Source organism: Pempheris klunzingeri, unplaced genomic scaffold (genome assembly GCF_042242105.1).
Source record: "Pempheris klunzingeri isolate RE-2024b unplaced genomic scaffold, fPemKlu1.hap1 Scaffold_125, whole genome shotgun sequence".
NCBI lineage: Eukaryota > Metazoa > Chordata > Actinopteri > Acropomatiformes > Pempheridae > Pempheris > Pempheris klunzingeri.
Window position 1 is genome coordinate 19,519 of NW_027255028.1, and position 15,993 is coordinate 35,511.

A 15,993-nucleotide genomic window follows, 5' to 3' on the forward strand; every position below is an offset into this window, starting at 1 on the left:
GATGGGAATCGAACTTAAGACGACTTTTCCACAGTAATAATAGACGTCTCCTCTCCACTGAAACGAATCGGATAATCTTCTTTGGATATTGGTTTTAACTTTAACATGAACAATTATTTTAAGAAACAGAATGATACAAAATATAAAATAGAGACAATGGGTATTAATTAGAGTTGTTTTGTGACGTTTAACTATAAGAACAAAATGAATAAATAGTCGTAGGTAAGATTCTTCGCTATCCAAAAAAAAGCTATGTAGTTTTTAAAACTTCATATTTTTAGTACCAGAAATTGTAGAAATAGTGAATCAATATAATTAGGAAAAGTTTCAATCATCTAAAAATTTTGCATAAAAATTGGAAAAAATAAATTAATGGTATTTGTAATCATAATAATGGATCAAGTTATAGAGTTTAAAAATTTATGAATCGATTCTATGGAGAACTATACCAACTCTTGATGGAATATATACCTATAATATTTATTTTAAATACAGTAAAAAAATAATGTACAAACCATAAGCGAGAAAGGACGATTATTGAAAGCATAGTCATGGGTATGGTATTTAACATCTTGATCAATGCAAGAAAAACCATCAAACTGTGGATCATCTGTATTAAGAACGATTTCATAACTAGATCAATGAGCCATTTATAAACAAGTAATTTTAAAAGATTTATGACATACACTCCAGAGTGTTCACATCCAACTCTGTAATCGGTAAATGATGTTGTAGGATGAAATTGAAAATCCATAAGAGATTGCCTCTTTCAAACACTATAACTTTATCACCATCATGTTTTGTACTAATATAGGCCTTTAAAAAATTATTTTATAAATGAAAATTATTTTATAAATGAAAATGATTTATAAATAAAAATGATTTATAAATAAAAATTATTTATAAATAAAAATGATTAAGAAATGATTAAGAAATGAAAATGATTTTTTGAGTGAGTTTTAAAATATGTAATATTAATAATATAGTAGATTACAAATTTAAATTCCTTCTTTTTCATTTATTACAGTAAATATATATTTTTATTAAATTATTGACCGTAAATATTAAGTGTGAATTCTCACTCTAATGTTATGGTAGTAAGTGAAAAAAAACTTGAAAAAGTATATCTATAATTTAAGAAAGTTTATAATGTATAAAATTGAATTTACTATGCGTACATAACACTTACCACATTCCCACATAGTTAAAGGGGGAAAATTTGAAATTATAGCACAAAATTTATGTTAATCTGAATGTGTTTGTAGTGAAATTTAAATTTTGCTATTAGCAAAAAATAGTTATATTTATAAAAAATATATTTGATTGGAGTAAATTAACTATAAAACATCGTGTTAACATATGACTCCTGCTAGGAAAATATTTTAAGATAATTAATAAACTATATCATCTAAAAAAATTGAATAAAGCAAAACTTGCTAAAATGATTCGTTAGTTATCTTAAAATTTATAAAATCTCATCATAATAATAAATATTATGCCAAACGAAACTAAATAGATCAAAGTAAAATAAAAAACATGCGATGTAATAAACATAATCACAAGCTAGAATAATATATACTGTTTGTATATATTTTCTAACAATAACAATGATAATTTGATATTTTTGGAGAAATATAATATGTTAGAAAACAATATTATCAATAAAGACGTATTAATATCTATGAATAGTTAATGTGTAAGATGTGCAAATTAATAATTGAAAGTGCGCTTTAATCAGTTAAGATCATTTATAATTATTTTATAAGTCATGAATAAAACTGAAAAGAAGCCTTATATGATATGAAATCGATTATGAAATACAGAGTCATCAAAAGGTAAGTTACATGAATTTTTAATTTTATTTTCTATAAGTTCAACTTATTAAATAATAAGTGGATATATTAGGTAGGGCACATAAAATGAGATTACGGAAGAATTTTTAGTGGAACAGACTCATACTAATAATAATAAAACGTGATGATGTGAGTGTTCAAACAATATGATATGAAATGAAATATATTGTGAAAAGCATAAGATTAGGAAAGCGAAGCTAATTTAAAGTTCATACTTAAATAAGATAGTATATCCACATATTTATTTTACAACAGGCGCCATTTTTCGTTAAATAAGATAAAATTAGGAGCAAAAAAATAAAAGCCCAGAAAATTTCTGTAACCATTTCTACAAAGAATAATTTATATTCCAAATATAAAAATTTCTTATTAACAAATAAAGAGCACAAAAATGGTTTAACATTATGCGCATGCCTATTAAATAAAATTGTCAAATTTTGTAGAATATGCTGAGCATTAAATGAGATGCGCATGTATAGAAAATTTTCAAAAATTAAGAAACACCAAATTCGTAAATTTTTTTACTATTCTTAATAACACTGTCATACCGTAAAATGAGAAAAAAATTTATCAACGTCAGATTTTTTATAATTTAACGCGCATGACTAAGAAATAAATGATCAAGTTTTTTAAAATTTTTCCGGTATTCTTTGTAAACTTGAATTTCTTATGACAGTAAAAATATTAACAAATAATTTTTTTTTCTATTATACAGAATGCGCATGTCTGGAGATTAACAAGTAACTGAGAAATATCAATTTTTTTTGTATATTTAATAAACTTTCATATCAGAAAAAAAGAATAATACTACTCGACTCTAGATTTTATAAATTTTACCCTTTTATTATTTTAAAATTTTTTAATTTTTAATAGAATTCGCATTTCCAAAAATAATCTTAAAATTAGGAAATATCAAAATTTTTACAATTCTTTTAATTTACAAGAGAAATAAAATTCTGCATCTAATGTAGTAAAAAATTTACCTGTGGAGATGATAACCAACCGTATGTATCTTCAAGTTTATTCATAGCGCTGTCAAAATTTGCCAAAAATTTATACCTTAGATTGTCACTGTGGACTAAGCTGAATTGGCGACGAGCATAATGATAGCTATTGTTGTTTCCTTCTCTTGGAAAATCCAACCATTCAGGATGACCAAATTCGTTTCCAATAAAATTTAAGTACGCTTCACCACCAAGACCAATTGTAATAAGCCTACAAAATTAAAGTCATTTTTAATATTATATGTCTATAAATCGCCTCCTATGATCAAATTTTATGTCTATTATACTATGAAAATTTATTTAAATTATTTTTGTAACCTTTTAATTGATAACTCTAGTATCATATTTAAAGTATGAATTAAACTCGAGTGATTCTAATCTTCATATAAATATGACTTTATTAGAAATTGTATGAATCACTTATGATATTTCTAAGAATAAAATATGCTTGCACCTCACAGAGCTTGAGATTTTTTTATATTACGAAAATAAAAAAAATCTACTAACGTTTTAAACTACAATGGATAAATAATTTTCAAATAACTACATTCAATATTCAAATTGTGAGAACTTTCTAAAAGTTACACAATATTTTTCTTTCGAAAAGTTACACAATATTTTTTGTTTAAATTATGCAGATAAAATATACTAAGTTTGGTTACAGCTATTATTATTATTATTTTATTTTCTATAAATATATTTTATTTGTAGTATAAAAGATTACTTTTATTTGCATAGGAGATATTTAAAAAATTTACATCTTTATGTGCTAGTTAAGAACTTATTGAATAGAAGATCTATTCAAAGAAACAATAATAGAGCTTTTAAAGCGTGATTTTTTATAAATACAATTTATTTTACAATACTACAAGCAGTTATCACCAGATGATGTGTGTAATGTATTTTTTTTTAAATATGGATGGAATTATAAAACATTGATATTTAATACTAAAAATAGTTAGAATTTTGCGTGTAATCTAGGATTATATTGAAAGTCATTCAGTAGGCTTATTTTATTAAAATATTTTTAATAAAATTTAGAAGATCCTTCAATAGAATTGAAAATATTATCATTGATTTTTAAGATATAAGCTAATTAAAATATTGAAAAAAGACTTGTATTTAATTTAAATAATAGTAAAAGGAGAAAATTCATTTTTCTTCTTAAAAAAAGGAATTAAGGAGTTAGGAAAAACAAATAAAAGAATTAATGTTACCTAATCATTTTATGAAGAGCAATTCCCCTGGAAGTGATGAGGTTTTTAGCGTGTAGACAGGACATATTGTAGTACATTTCTTTATCCATAAGCCAAAACGCTATAGTTTTATCACCAACAAGAGCTTGATCGTGACTTTCAGCATATGCTATATGTTTCTCATTGTGTCTTCGGTTAATAAGAGTAGATGCAATGGCGTGCATATCCCAATCTTCATCACGTTTTTCTTTTAGGATCTATAAATAAAATTTGTAAAAAAGAAAAAATAAATGATTTAGTAAATCGCTCATTTAAATTTAAATATGCGTACTTTAATCCACATGTCTGGTATGGCCATAGCAAGACGATAATCAAAACCAAATCCGCACTCACCAATTGGGCGACAAAGTGCAGGAACACCACTAACCTCCTAAAATTAACATTGTTAAATTTTCCGATTAAAAAAAAATAGGGTACTTCGGCAATTGTTATAATGTTTGGATATAACTTGTGTAACCAATAGTTTGCACATTGTAAGTAGGATACGCTTTCAGTATCGACAAATGTGCCAAAATATTCGCGATAATCTCCAGTAAAACCGTGAGCGATTCCATGACTGTGATATAGCATAGAAGTAACTCCATCAAAACGAAAGCCATCAAAGTGATATTCATCTAAGAACCATCTTAAATTAGAATGAAGAAATCGTTGGACTTCATGTCTATAAAGTAATTTATTAATATTCCATATAATATTAATTTATAATATAATTAAATAGATCTATTGAATAAATAGAGCATGTAAATGAATTAAGTATAAAAAGGGATTTTTATTAAGTTAGAATAAAATCAAATATCTTGCATATCTAAAGTAATGTTTGATTATTCCAAGATATTTAATTATCAAATAAATATAAAATAGTCATTAGAAAATTCTGTTTGATTTATTGCTTTATAAATTGATGAATTGTAATGTATTAAATTTGAGCTCCTGGAAATCATAAGATTTCTATAAAAGAAAAAAAAATATACGGAAAAATGGCTTAATGGTATAGGCTAGTGCTTGTTGACTCGGTGCCGCTAACAATTTCACGGTCTTTCATATCTCTTAGTCCAAAGATAATATAAATAAAATATGGCAATTTAAAGTTCTTATAAAAAACTTATAGATCATGCTGATAGAGTGAAATCGAGCGCATATGCACGACGCAGACCGGAAGTAAATTAATGTTGACGTTGGGGTAATTCAAATATAGCCCACGGCCAATAGATGGATAAGGTAGAGTTAATGGCCGTGGCTAAAACGAGGATATTTAATGTTTCAAACTCCCAAAGAATACTATGTAAGAGATAGTGTCTGGACGAATTATGATTTTTAGCTACGATACGATGCCTACGAAGTTTAACGAAGCAAGTCAGACCAACTTTAACTTCACAGCCCAACAAGATTTTTTTTAGTTACGAGGTAACTAAATAAGCTTATTTAGCTACTGACGGTAAAATATATAATTAGATTAAAAAATTATGAAAAAATACTATTTTACGTAACGCATGCGTAAAGTTAGTGAAATGGGTGTATATTAAACAATAAAAAGTTAAAATCTACTAATTATGGAGGTAAGACTTGACTTATAATTCACAAAAATATAATGAAAGTATGAAAAGCTTAAAAAACTATTACTTTTTGAGAATCTATACTGGATAAGAAATTAGAGGCATGCGTTAATTATAATAATGTATTTCCAAAAAAGCAATATATTAAAAATAAGAATATATTTTTTTAACATATAAAAAAATTCTTATACTTTAGATAAGAGTAAAATTCATTAATTTGAATAAAATTATAATTTAAATTGCTTTAAGACATTTTTTAATATTCTCTTTACGAAATAAACTACAGCACATCTATAAATATCAATAATCATTTACTTACTAAACAAATGTCAAATTTAATATTCATTACTTTGAATAATCAAATAAGCGACTATTCCATAAATCGTGGTAGCCTCTGTTGTTGTCATGGAAATAGCATGAATCAGTTCCATCAAATTGATTTAACCCGTCCGTTGAATTTCTAGATGCATGACTATGAACAACATCCAACAATACAAGTATGCCGTGTTTGTGGCATTCATCAGTTAATTGTTTTAATTCATCTGGTGTACCAAATCGACTATAAAATAATAATAAAAAAATATTAATGAAAAATAAATAACCTTGATATAGCAAAAAAGTTGGTAACTTGATATCCAAAACTTGCATAATATGCATGTTCCATTATAGCCATTAATTGGATTGCATTATAACCCATATTTTTAATGTGTGGTATAACCTATAAAAAAATAATCTATTATTATTATCATTTTGTATATTTATAGTTACACGATTGCTATGTATAGTACTTTTTAAAATCAAATAAAAAATTAATAATTAGTGCTCTTAATATTATATACTTAACAAGAAAAACGCAGTTATTTTATAGGGAAATTTTAGTAAAATTAGATGTCAGTTGATCAGTTAAAGAAAATAAATTGAGCTTAGTGGAACTTTATGAATAAATTTTTAAAATATGAGCATTTAGAATGAAATTATCTTATTTTTCTAGTAGTAAATATTATACTTTTGATACAAATAAGCAAATATATGATGAATAACTTTATACGACCCTTTAATATGAATTATATATATTTATTCAAAACATATATTAAATTGAATCTTTAATAAACATATATGGTCGCCATTTTAAAAATGGTATGCATATATATATATGTATCTACAAGATAAATAACTACTTTCGAATGTATAAATAGTAGTATTTTCTTAAAAAGAAAGAATTTTGTAAAATTATTAATACTTATTTATGCTCTAAATTACAAAATTTTATATTTCAATAAACAATTTTATTATTCATTTTATATACCTAAATAGGAAATTAATTGAAAAATTTTTTTAATTTCATGACTGTAATAAATCATGCTTAATGTCGGCATAATTTAGAAAATATAATCTTCAACAAAGAACGTAATACAATTGAGTAATAATGCATCAATCTAAAAAAGTAAATTATAAGAATCGATGATGGTAATATGCAAAGATAGACACCTAAAAAAACTAAATAGACAAGTTAGGTGTGGTGGGAATTGTAAAATAACGTTGGAGGGATGATTATTAGGTTATTAAAGTAACTAAAGAAAAAATGATTCTGTTGTATTGATTTCAACATTTCAAATAGAAAGCATGAAAAATAGTAATATTATTTAAATTTTTATTTATTATTATTACTTTAAAATTGATTTTATATATACCAAAATCATAGTAATATATTAAAGATGATAGCAAACTAACAATCTATAATTAAATAATTTTAGTCATATAATAACTTAATGAATAAAAAAAAGAATTAAAATTAATAATATGTATAAAATAGAATTTATCACTCCAATTATGTAAGAAAATATATCTTTATAGATATACATTAAAAATTATCTAATGTAAAATAAAAATATTCATAAATTGATAGCAATAAAATATAGTTATGACACAGGTGTTAAAATTTATTTCATATTGAGGTAATGTAGTTAAAAAAAAGTTATATAAATATAAAGTCTAAGAATATATATATATATACATATAAATCAAAAAAATTTATTTTTATGTCTTATAGTCAAAGAAATTAATTTTTTTTTAATATTTGAAAAATTATATATAATTAGTACATTATCTTTAAAGTTTGTATAACTACAAACTCTATATTCATCCGAAGCTATTCCAACATGTGCTTCATATATTTTTAACGACTTTCTTCGATTAAGAGGTAAAGTTTTAAGAAGCCATGGATACTTGAAATTATATTTATTCACAAAATGACTATGTAAAAAGTAGGCATCATAAATTTTTGAACTGTCATCTTGTATCACATATTTTGCCCATGGTGACAGTCTATACAACTCCCTACCATCACGAGTTATAATACGTAACTTATATTTTGTCATATTTGGTATAGCTGGAATATTTTTTTTTCCACTTGAAATTGCTGGAATTACACATTTCCATACACCATATTGATCTCCAACTAAAGGATGTGTCGTTTTTGACCAATCATTGAAATCACCAACCAGATATACTTCCTTTGCATTTGGAATCCACTCTTTGCATGTAATTTGATTATTATTATGCAGAATAAGACCAAAATCTTTGTAACCAAGAGTAAATGTATCCCAACCACCATTATTATTTTTTTCAACTTCATTATATGTTTTTGTAAAGAGCTCATATCTAGAAAATAATACATTTTTTTCTGTAATGATTTATATGAAAATTCATGTAAACATACCTTAATATAAGTTCATATTTAAAATCAGTCAAATATGGATCCAACTGTAAAAGTCTAGATGCAGCTTTCTCCGCACACGACATTAGCAACAAAAACTCTAGCTCCAAAAATTTAAATAAACTTTTTAATTCCAATCACATGACACTAATCTTTTGATAAAAGTGATCGGAATTATATTAAACAGTTGCTATTGGCGCATAATCATTAAATAAATATATAATTTTAAATTAAGATTTTATACGTAGTTAACTTTTATTCTGCTATAATTTTAAGTTGAATGAAAAATATTTAAAAGTTGAACTTTATGGATTAATTTTAGTATTAAGCCCAAACTGCATTGAGATTACATTAACTAACAAAAGGAATTAATCGATAACAAAAAAACGTTTCCGGATCTATTTGGTAAACAATGAAAAGGATTATACCGAAGTGAGAATGGGATTAGAGATGTTGTGTTAATTTCATCGCAGCTACCGAAATAAAAAAATATATTATTTTTTTATTTTAAGAAATTTATAACACAATTATATTATCTAATAATTTTCTTATGTAAGTTATTTTGTGATATTACAAAACACCTAACTGGTACAATATAAAGTTATTGTATTTACTATATAAAACCTTTTTTCGAATGTTTGTCCAAATAATATATTATCCCATCCTTTTACGTATTATTTATCGAAATATTCATGATTATGGATATAATCAGTTGACTAAATTATTTTTGTTATGTAATATCCATTATTTAAATAACTATATATTTTATTATTCAAAGTAACACGAGAAGTTCGATAAAGTTAAAAATGGAACCATGGATTATTTCATGCGTACGCATGTTGATATTTTTTATATATTTCGGTATGTACTATTTTGCTTTTACTTACATTTAAGACAGTTTTTAATCATATTTTGATAGAGAAATCGTATATGTATATTTAACAATATTCATGATGTTTTTTTAAGATGATTTAACATACATGAAATAAAATTCGTTAAGTGCTCAAGCTCATGCACCAGTTGCGCACTGAATAATTTCTGTTGCTCATTGAATAATTCCTGTTGCGCATTGAATAATTTCTGTTGCGCGTTAAGTAATTGATGTTGCGCATTAAATAATTCCTGTTGCGCATTAACCCATTAAAGTTTTCAGTCATAGAAAATAATGTAAGTCTCCCATCTACTAGAATAACACATAATGTTTACAAAATTATCCTTATGAACTCATTTTATACATTAAATGAAGAATTATTCAACGAAGTTTAAGTGTGTCGTTTTCGACACGATAAACTCCAGGGTCATTCGCATGCGCCAGCACAAAATGATATATTTTGGATAATAAAGAGATGAAAACATTATAAGAATTATCAGTACATTTTAATTAATTTTATTTCTTACTCGGGGTATGAAAAATAGAAAAAAATTTTGGGTGAAGGCGAGTATAGCAACCTTTACAGTAATAAACTGTTGAATTATGGCAAACGGCGCACCTTAATCGTTTGCGAGCAGAATCGGTAGCTATTATTGGGTTTTGGCATATATTTAGTGTTATTTGTTTGGAAATATGGGATATTTTTCTAACACTTGGAGATTGAGAAGGTTTAATTAAACTTGCAGCAATTAATCTTGTGTGTTCCAGTAGATCGATTGGAGTTTTTGAGGAATAACATATTAACTTCCATGAATTTAGAACACACATAGAAATTAGATTGGTAAACAATGGCCAATACCACTTTTTTCCTTTTATCGAGATCCTATAATTGGCAATACCATTATCTGCTATGTCTACTCCACCCATGTTTCTATTATATTGATTTATTAATTGTGGCTGGGTGACTGTTATCATTTTCTTAACTTTTTTCGAAAACCTGTTTATAGGAACCAATGGTAGGCAGGACGAAAAATTTGTCATCAAAACAACAGGTCTGGTGTCATTCCACTGTACACATAATATTCCATCTCCATCGTGGTACTCTTCATATGATCCTCGCGGTTCTTTACTAAATTTAGATGAGGGTTGTAGCGGGCATTTTCTTGTTCTGTTTTTCCGAACAGTCCCAATTGCCTTGACATTTATATTTTTAAGCATTTTGAACAACTTATATGACGAAAAAAAGCTGTCAAAATATAATTCAACACTGCTAGGACATTCAATTTCGTTCACAAAATTAGTAACAATCCTTTCACCTAAACCTGTGTCATTGTCGCCTATTTCTTTTCCGCAATAAACTTTAAAGCTATATATGTATCCCGCTTTACTTGACATGACCCAAACCTTGAAGCCAAATCTAACAGGTTTCCCCTTGATGAACATTTTGGCTGAGTGACGATCATAGTAAGGAACCATTTGTTCATCAATCGAAATTAAGTTATCAAAAAAGCCAAACTGTTTGAAATTTTTATTCAATTTATCAATGAATGGCCTTAATTTATACATTTTATCATCTTTGTCAATTTTATCATTATTATTAAAATGCAAATTTCTTTTTATGTCCTTAAAACGTTTACACGACATTGCTTTTTTTACCAGAGGTACCCCAGCATCATCCGAATTCTCCCAATACATTTGTTGTCTTGGAAGTTTAAAGTATCCCGAAAGAATTAAAATGCCTATAAAACTTTTCAAGTCAGACATACATAATTGAAAACGATGATAATTTTTTTGCCGAGCATATATATTACTTTGTTTAACTATTTCTAGTAAGATGGAATCGTCTAAGAATTTTCGAAATATCTCGTACGAACCTATATGCTGTTAAATCATGTAGATAAGAGTAATTACCTCCATGATTATCTTCAATATGATTTAACCTGACTTGTCTATTTTCACATGTATAATTTGTTGATGTGTGCTTTTCCCAAGAAATTTCCTGATTATCAAGTAAAATAGATGATTCATTACTACAAATTGGTGAAAATAGTTCAATATATCCAGATACATCAGGTAGATCTTTGCTACACAGAATGTTATCACCTATGTATATGTGATTATCTTCTATATCAGTTAGTGAATCAACATCATTCGGTGGGAGTGCAACAATATCAATATAATTATCATCAAAATTTTCGCTAAGATTATCTATTGCATCACTCAGTTTTAAGTACTCGCTAACGTTCATAGTAAGGATTATGAGAACTCGGGAATTTAACGTGTCGTTTTCGACACGCTCGTAAAAAGTTGATTTCTCAGTGATGTTTACATTTCTTGGAACGTAAATTATTTTATAGTAAAAATTAATCGAGTGAAATAATACTAAATATTTTTTTGACTTTAAAATCTTTTATATAAAAAGTAAATGATCTATTACTAACATGTATCAATGTGTACAATAAAAGAGCTAAAAATCTATGTATAAAATATTTTAAAAAATTCTTTTGTTGTTTTTTTGACTTGGCAATCTCTCATAAATATAAAAATATCAATAAAAATTAATACGTATGGCTGCTCATCAAAATAAACCATAATAAGTAGCGTGTCGTTTTCGACACGATAAACCTTAATGGGTTAAAGGAGGATCTCGCAACATCTTTAACTAATAATGATTTGAACGATTATTTAAGATACTGCATGCAACCGTACATTCTAAAACAATCCCATGCAAAGATTAAGGAAAATGTCAACAATGAGTGGTCAGTATATTTTTGGTGAACCACACTCACCGATGGCACTCAAAGCGAAATTCAATCATCGACGCATGTCAAAAATAAATAAAATCAACTTTTGTATAATAATATTTTTTCCTTGCTCCATAATTTTTTTGTATCATAAGTTGTCTTTTCGTCGATTGCAAACAAGGAAAATCATTAGTTTTTATAACTGTTTTAATTTATATATATTTACTGTTAAGTTGCTTTTTAATTCTTTTCTCTTAAAATGAAACTAACGACGTATATATTAAAAAACTTTATTTTATACTCTTATTTTTAGATTATAAATTTTAGTGTATTTTTCTACTATTTCAAATCCTTTCAAATAGAAATACTGCACTGCAGAATTAAGGATAATCAGATTTTGTTAAAAAAAAGCTGTGGACATTGGATCGGAGTTACATTACCGTAATCCACGTGATTAGATCCAAACTTATTATTCCAGGTTGTCGAAGAGTTTATCTAAATAACATCGCCTTGTAGCGACCCCCACTTCTAAACTATCCTTTTTTTGAAGTTTGTTTTATATAATTCTCCTTAACAAGGGAAAAATTCACATCTACAGAATGAGCACGTGATTATATCTTATCACCACCATCGTTATCTATAATTTTTGATAGAAAAATGCAATTTTCATGGAGTTTCTACAAGCGCTTGATTTATGTATACAAAAAATTGAGACGTTTGGTGATAATAGGCCACAGTCGAGCTACCATCAAGCACTAGTCTGTACCTCTTATCAAGCCATCTGGTAGCCATATATTTATATTTTTGTCAAAAACAGTATTTTAATGGCGTTTCAAGTCTTAAGGTTTGACAGAAAAGTAAAAAAACGTTAAAATATAGAATTTGCATAATACTATACTGTGCCATAGCTATAGAGTTTAATATTTTTTAATAATTACACAATTTTGACACTGGTATTATTAATAATATTAAAGATAAAATTATATTTGTGTCATATTTTTATAATGTCATTTTTTCAGCAACTCTGATCTAAATAGTATAGATGAAACATTTTTCAATTCAATTAAAATGCTACACCAACGTTTGACATAAAATTTGCAAAATTATATTTCTGAGTCGTCAAAAAATTATATATAATGTAATACAAAAAAGTTTTTTATTATCTATATTTAAAATTGGCACCACTCATACCTTATAAGTTTTATTATATTAATAAGCTATTATTTATGGTTAAGTATTAGTAATATATTTCAATGCAATTTTAATCGTAAAAATATAAATATTATTCATTATTTGAAAAATTTGGTTATACACCTAATCTATATGTGTCACCATTTCAATATATGTAAATAGAAATAAACCATAAGAATGATCTTTTACGATCCTTTTAAAAAGTAATCCAACATTATGTGCGTGTTTACTTCTTAGATATGTTATCAAAGAGAAAATTGATTCAATGCATCAAATAGCGATAATATTCATATTTTACCGTTTTATTAGCTAAAAATATTTACAATTATTTATACACCACATAATCTAAACTTTTGTATAAATAAATGGGTAAAATTCTATACTATTGCTACATTTATATTTTAAGAAAACGAATAATTAATCAATATATATATATATATATATATATAACATATGTATTTTGTATTAAACTCATAAGTTATAACCTTAGTCGATAAGATTAAGTGTTAAAAGAAAATAATGATGAAATTTATCGCTTTATTTGTATAAAAATAAATCAATCAAAGATTTTTTTAATTATATGCAGACAATGATATGAATTGAAACCTGAAAAATAAAATATAATTATAATTTCATAAGATAGCAATTATAATGCTAATTTTTGTTTTCAGTCCCACGAAAAATTATTGAAAATAATTTTTTGGCCCAATTATTGTCAATCTTGAAACATTTGAATTTTTGTTGTAAATACAGTAAAACAAATGTCACATCTAAAATTGATAATATTATGATTACTAAAATCATAAACAAATGTTTTTTGATTATATTATGACTCATAGATGCTGGATCAAAATTTTTTCCTTCAACAATATTAAAAACCAAGCTTTGATCCCAATCAATAATATTTTGTAATTTCTAATTACAAAATATTATCACTTAAAAATTAAAGTAAGAATACCATATGGGTTACATCTCTATTTTTATTCTTAAATACACTTTTAAGAAGAAAAAACAAATAATTTGTATTAAAGCAGCGTACAACTTGCTGTTCCTAAAATTGTATTGTCATTAATCCAAAATGTTATCTTTTAAACTTACATTAGATAAATCTTCTAGTTTCTTTATATCTTTACAATATTCGTTTGTGTATCTTTCTAATTTTTGTAAAATATCACCATCAGGATCGGAAAAGATATTTTCAAAACATCATTTTCATGAAAAAACTAAAAACAAGTACAATAAACGACTAGATTAGATAATATCATAAAAAATATATTGTTGATTAACCATTAGCAAGTTTCGTGTTATTAATTTAAAAAAATTATTATAAATATTTATTATAAAATTGTGTTGGTGGTCGACTAATTTTTTTCACCTAGTGATATCTACACTGTAGCATGCATAAACTATTTTTAACTATAATTTTACATTTGTCTAATAAAAAAGTATGTCACACAGATAAATGGTAATGGTTTATGTATGTAATTTAAATATGTGCTTAAATAGAGCCTATTCAACCATTTTAGGATATTTTACACCCTATGATATTATAATTATATGAATTTTGGTAACACTTTAGTAACTCTGCTACTGTGTAACTGTTACTTAATAATACTAGCAGTAGTAAAAGTCGGTAAATGTAACTAACATTTCAGAATGACCTAGAATATAGAAATAAGTTATTTTTCCAGATGAAATTATTCTTTTTGATCAGAGTTTATTAAGAATTGATATAATGTATAATAATGCACTGAATGAATTAAATATTAATACATACTTAGTGGATTTAACTATTACATTAATTTAGGGTATAAATTAGCTATCTTTTGTAAAATTGTTATGAATGTTTGACGAAAAGTGGAATTCCTTGTGTAACCTACAGTATTCTATATAGTAATTATATCTATCTTTTATTTTATATCCCATAAAGTTTCATCAATATTTAGACCTTAAAAACAAAAGAAAGAATCTTGAAATATGACGTCGGAGGAACTAATTTACCATAATCTCGCTTTATGTTGTTTTACTAACCATTAATTAAGCATTTTTAAGGAAATGATACAATTTTAGTAAATATAAGGTAAAACTAGCTAGCAGTAAGAACGAATAAATTTTACATTGTATCATACACAATTTTGATGTTGTGCTATAATACTGAAGTAATTTAACCCCCTTGAGTGAATTTTCATACGTTAAATTTATTTAATGTGACATAATAAATATGATTATAGTTATAAATTAAAATCTATTACTTAAATACTCTATATGACACAACATAATATTTTATTTGGGATTAATAATTAAACTAGTGGTAGTAAATTTTTCTTCAATAATTAATCGGCTTTAATTATCACTTCTATACATCATGTACAATTCAGTTGATAAAAGAGTGTTATGAGTTCATACATTTAGCGAAAAATTATAGTCAGGATTTTTTAAATCCATAATACACATGAACTATTACGATAGTTTTGTAAATATGTTTCATTTATGCAATCTAAACATCTTTTATGATCAAAAATATGGTATACACCTTTTTAATTATTTTTAAGATGATAAAAAGTGTGTTAAAATTGTTATTCTAGTAAATTTTATTTTTACATAGCTTGACTAATTTTTATTATCGCATCATTATATCATATGGTGTGTTTTATAAATTACTAATGACTTACAAAATAACCACAGTACTTTGTGTAAATTCAATAAGACCTTAATGTATCCTATATATAAAATTTAAAAAATGCGCAATAATCTTATTAATTTTATCTTATTTAAGTAATCAGATTTTTAAAAGTAAACGTAATT

General features: G+C 25.4%; 1 protein-coding gene across 1 annotated transcript; it reads right to left on the minus strand.

Moving 5' to 3' along the window:
- Positions 1–515: 515 nt before the first annotated feature.
- LOC139225255 (uncharacterized) lies at positions 516–12,071 on the minus strand (the record flags this gene model as incomplete). Its single annotated transcript, XM_070856222.1, is given in 11 exon segments — positions 516–633; positions 687–750; positions 753–816; positions 2,837–3,068; positions 4,075–4,310; positions 4,385–4,483; positions 4,531–4,774; positions 6,016–6,225; positions 6,269–6,384; positions 7,769–7,919; positions 12,043–12,071. Coding segments are annotated over 11 exon segments (1,563 nt in total), but the record flags the coding sequence as incomplete, so codon positions are not given.
- Between the last annotated feature and the right edge of the window lie 3,922 nt (positions 12,072–15,993).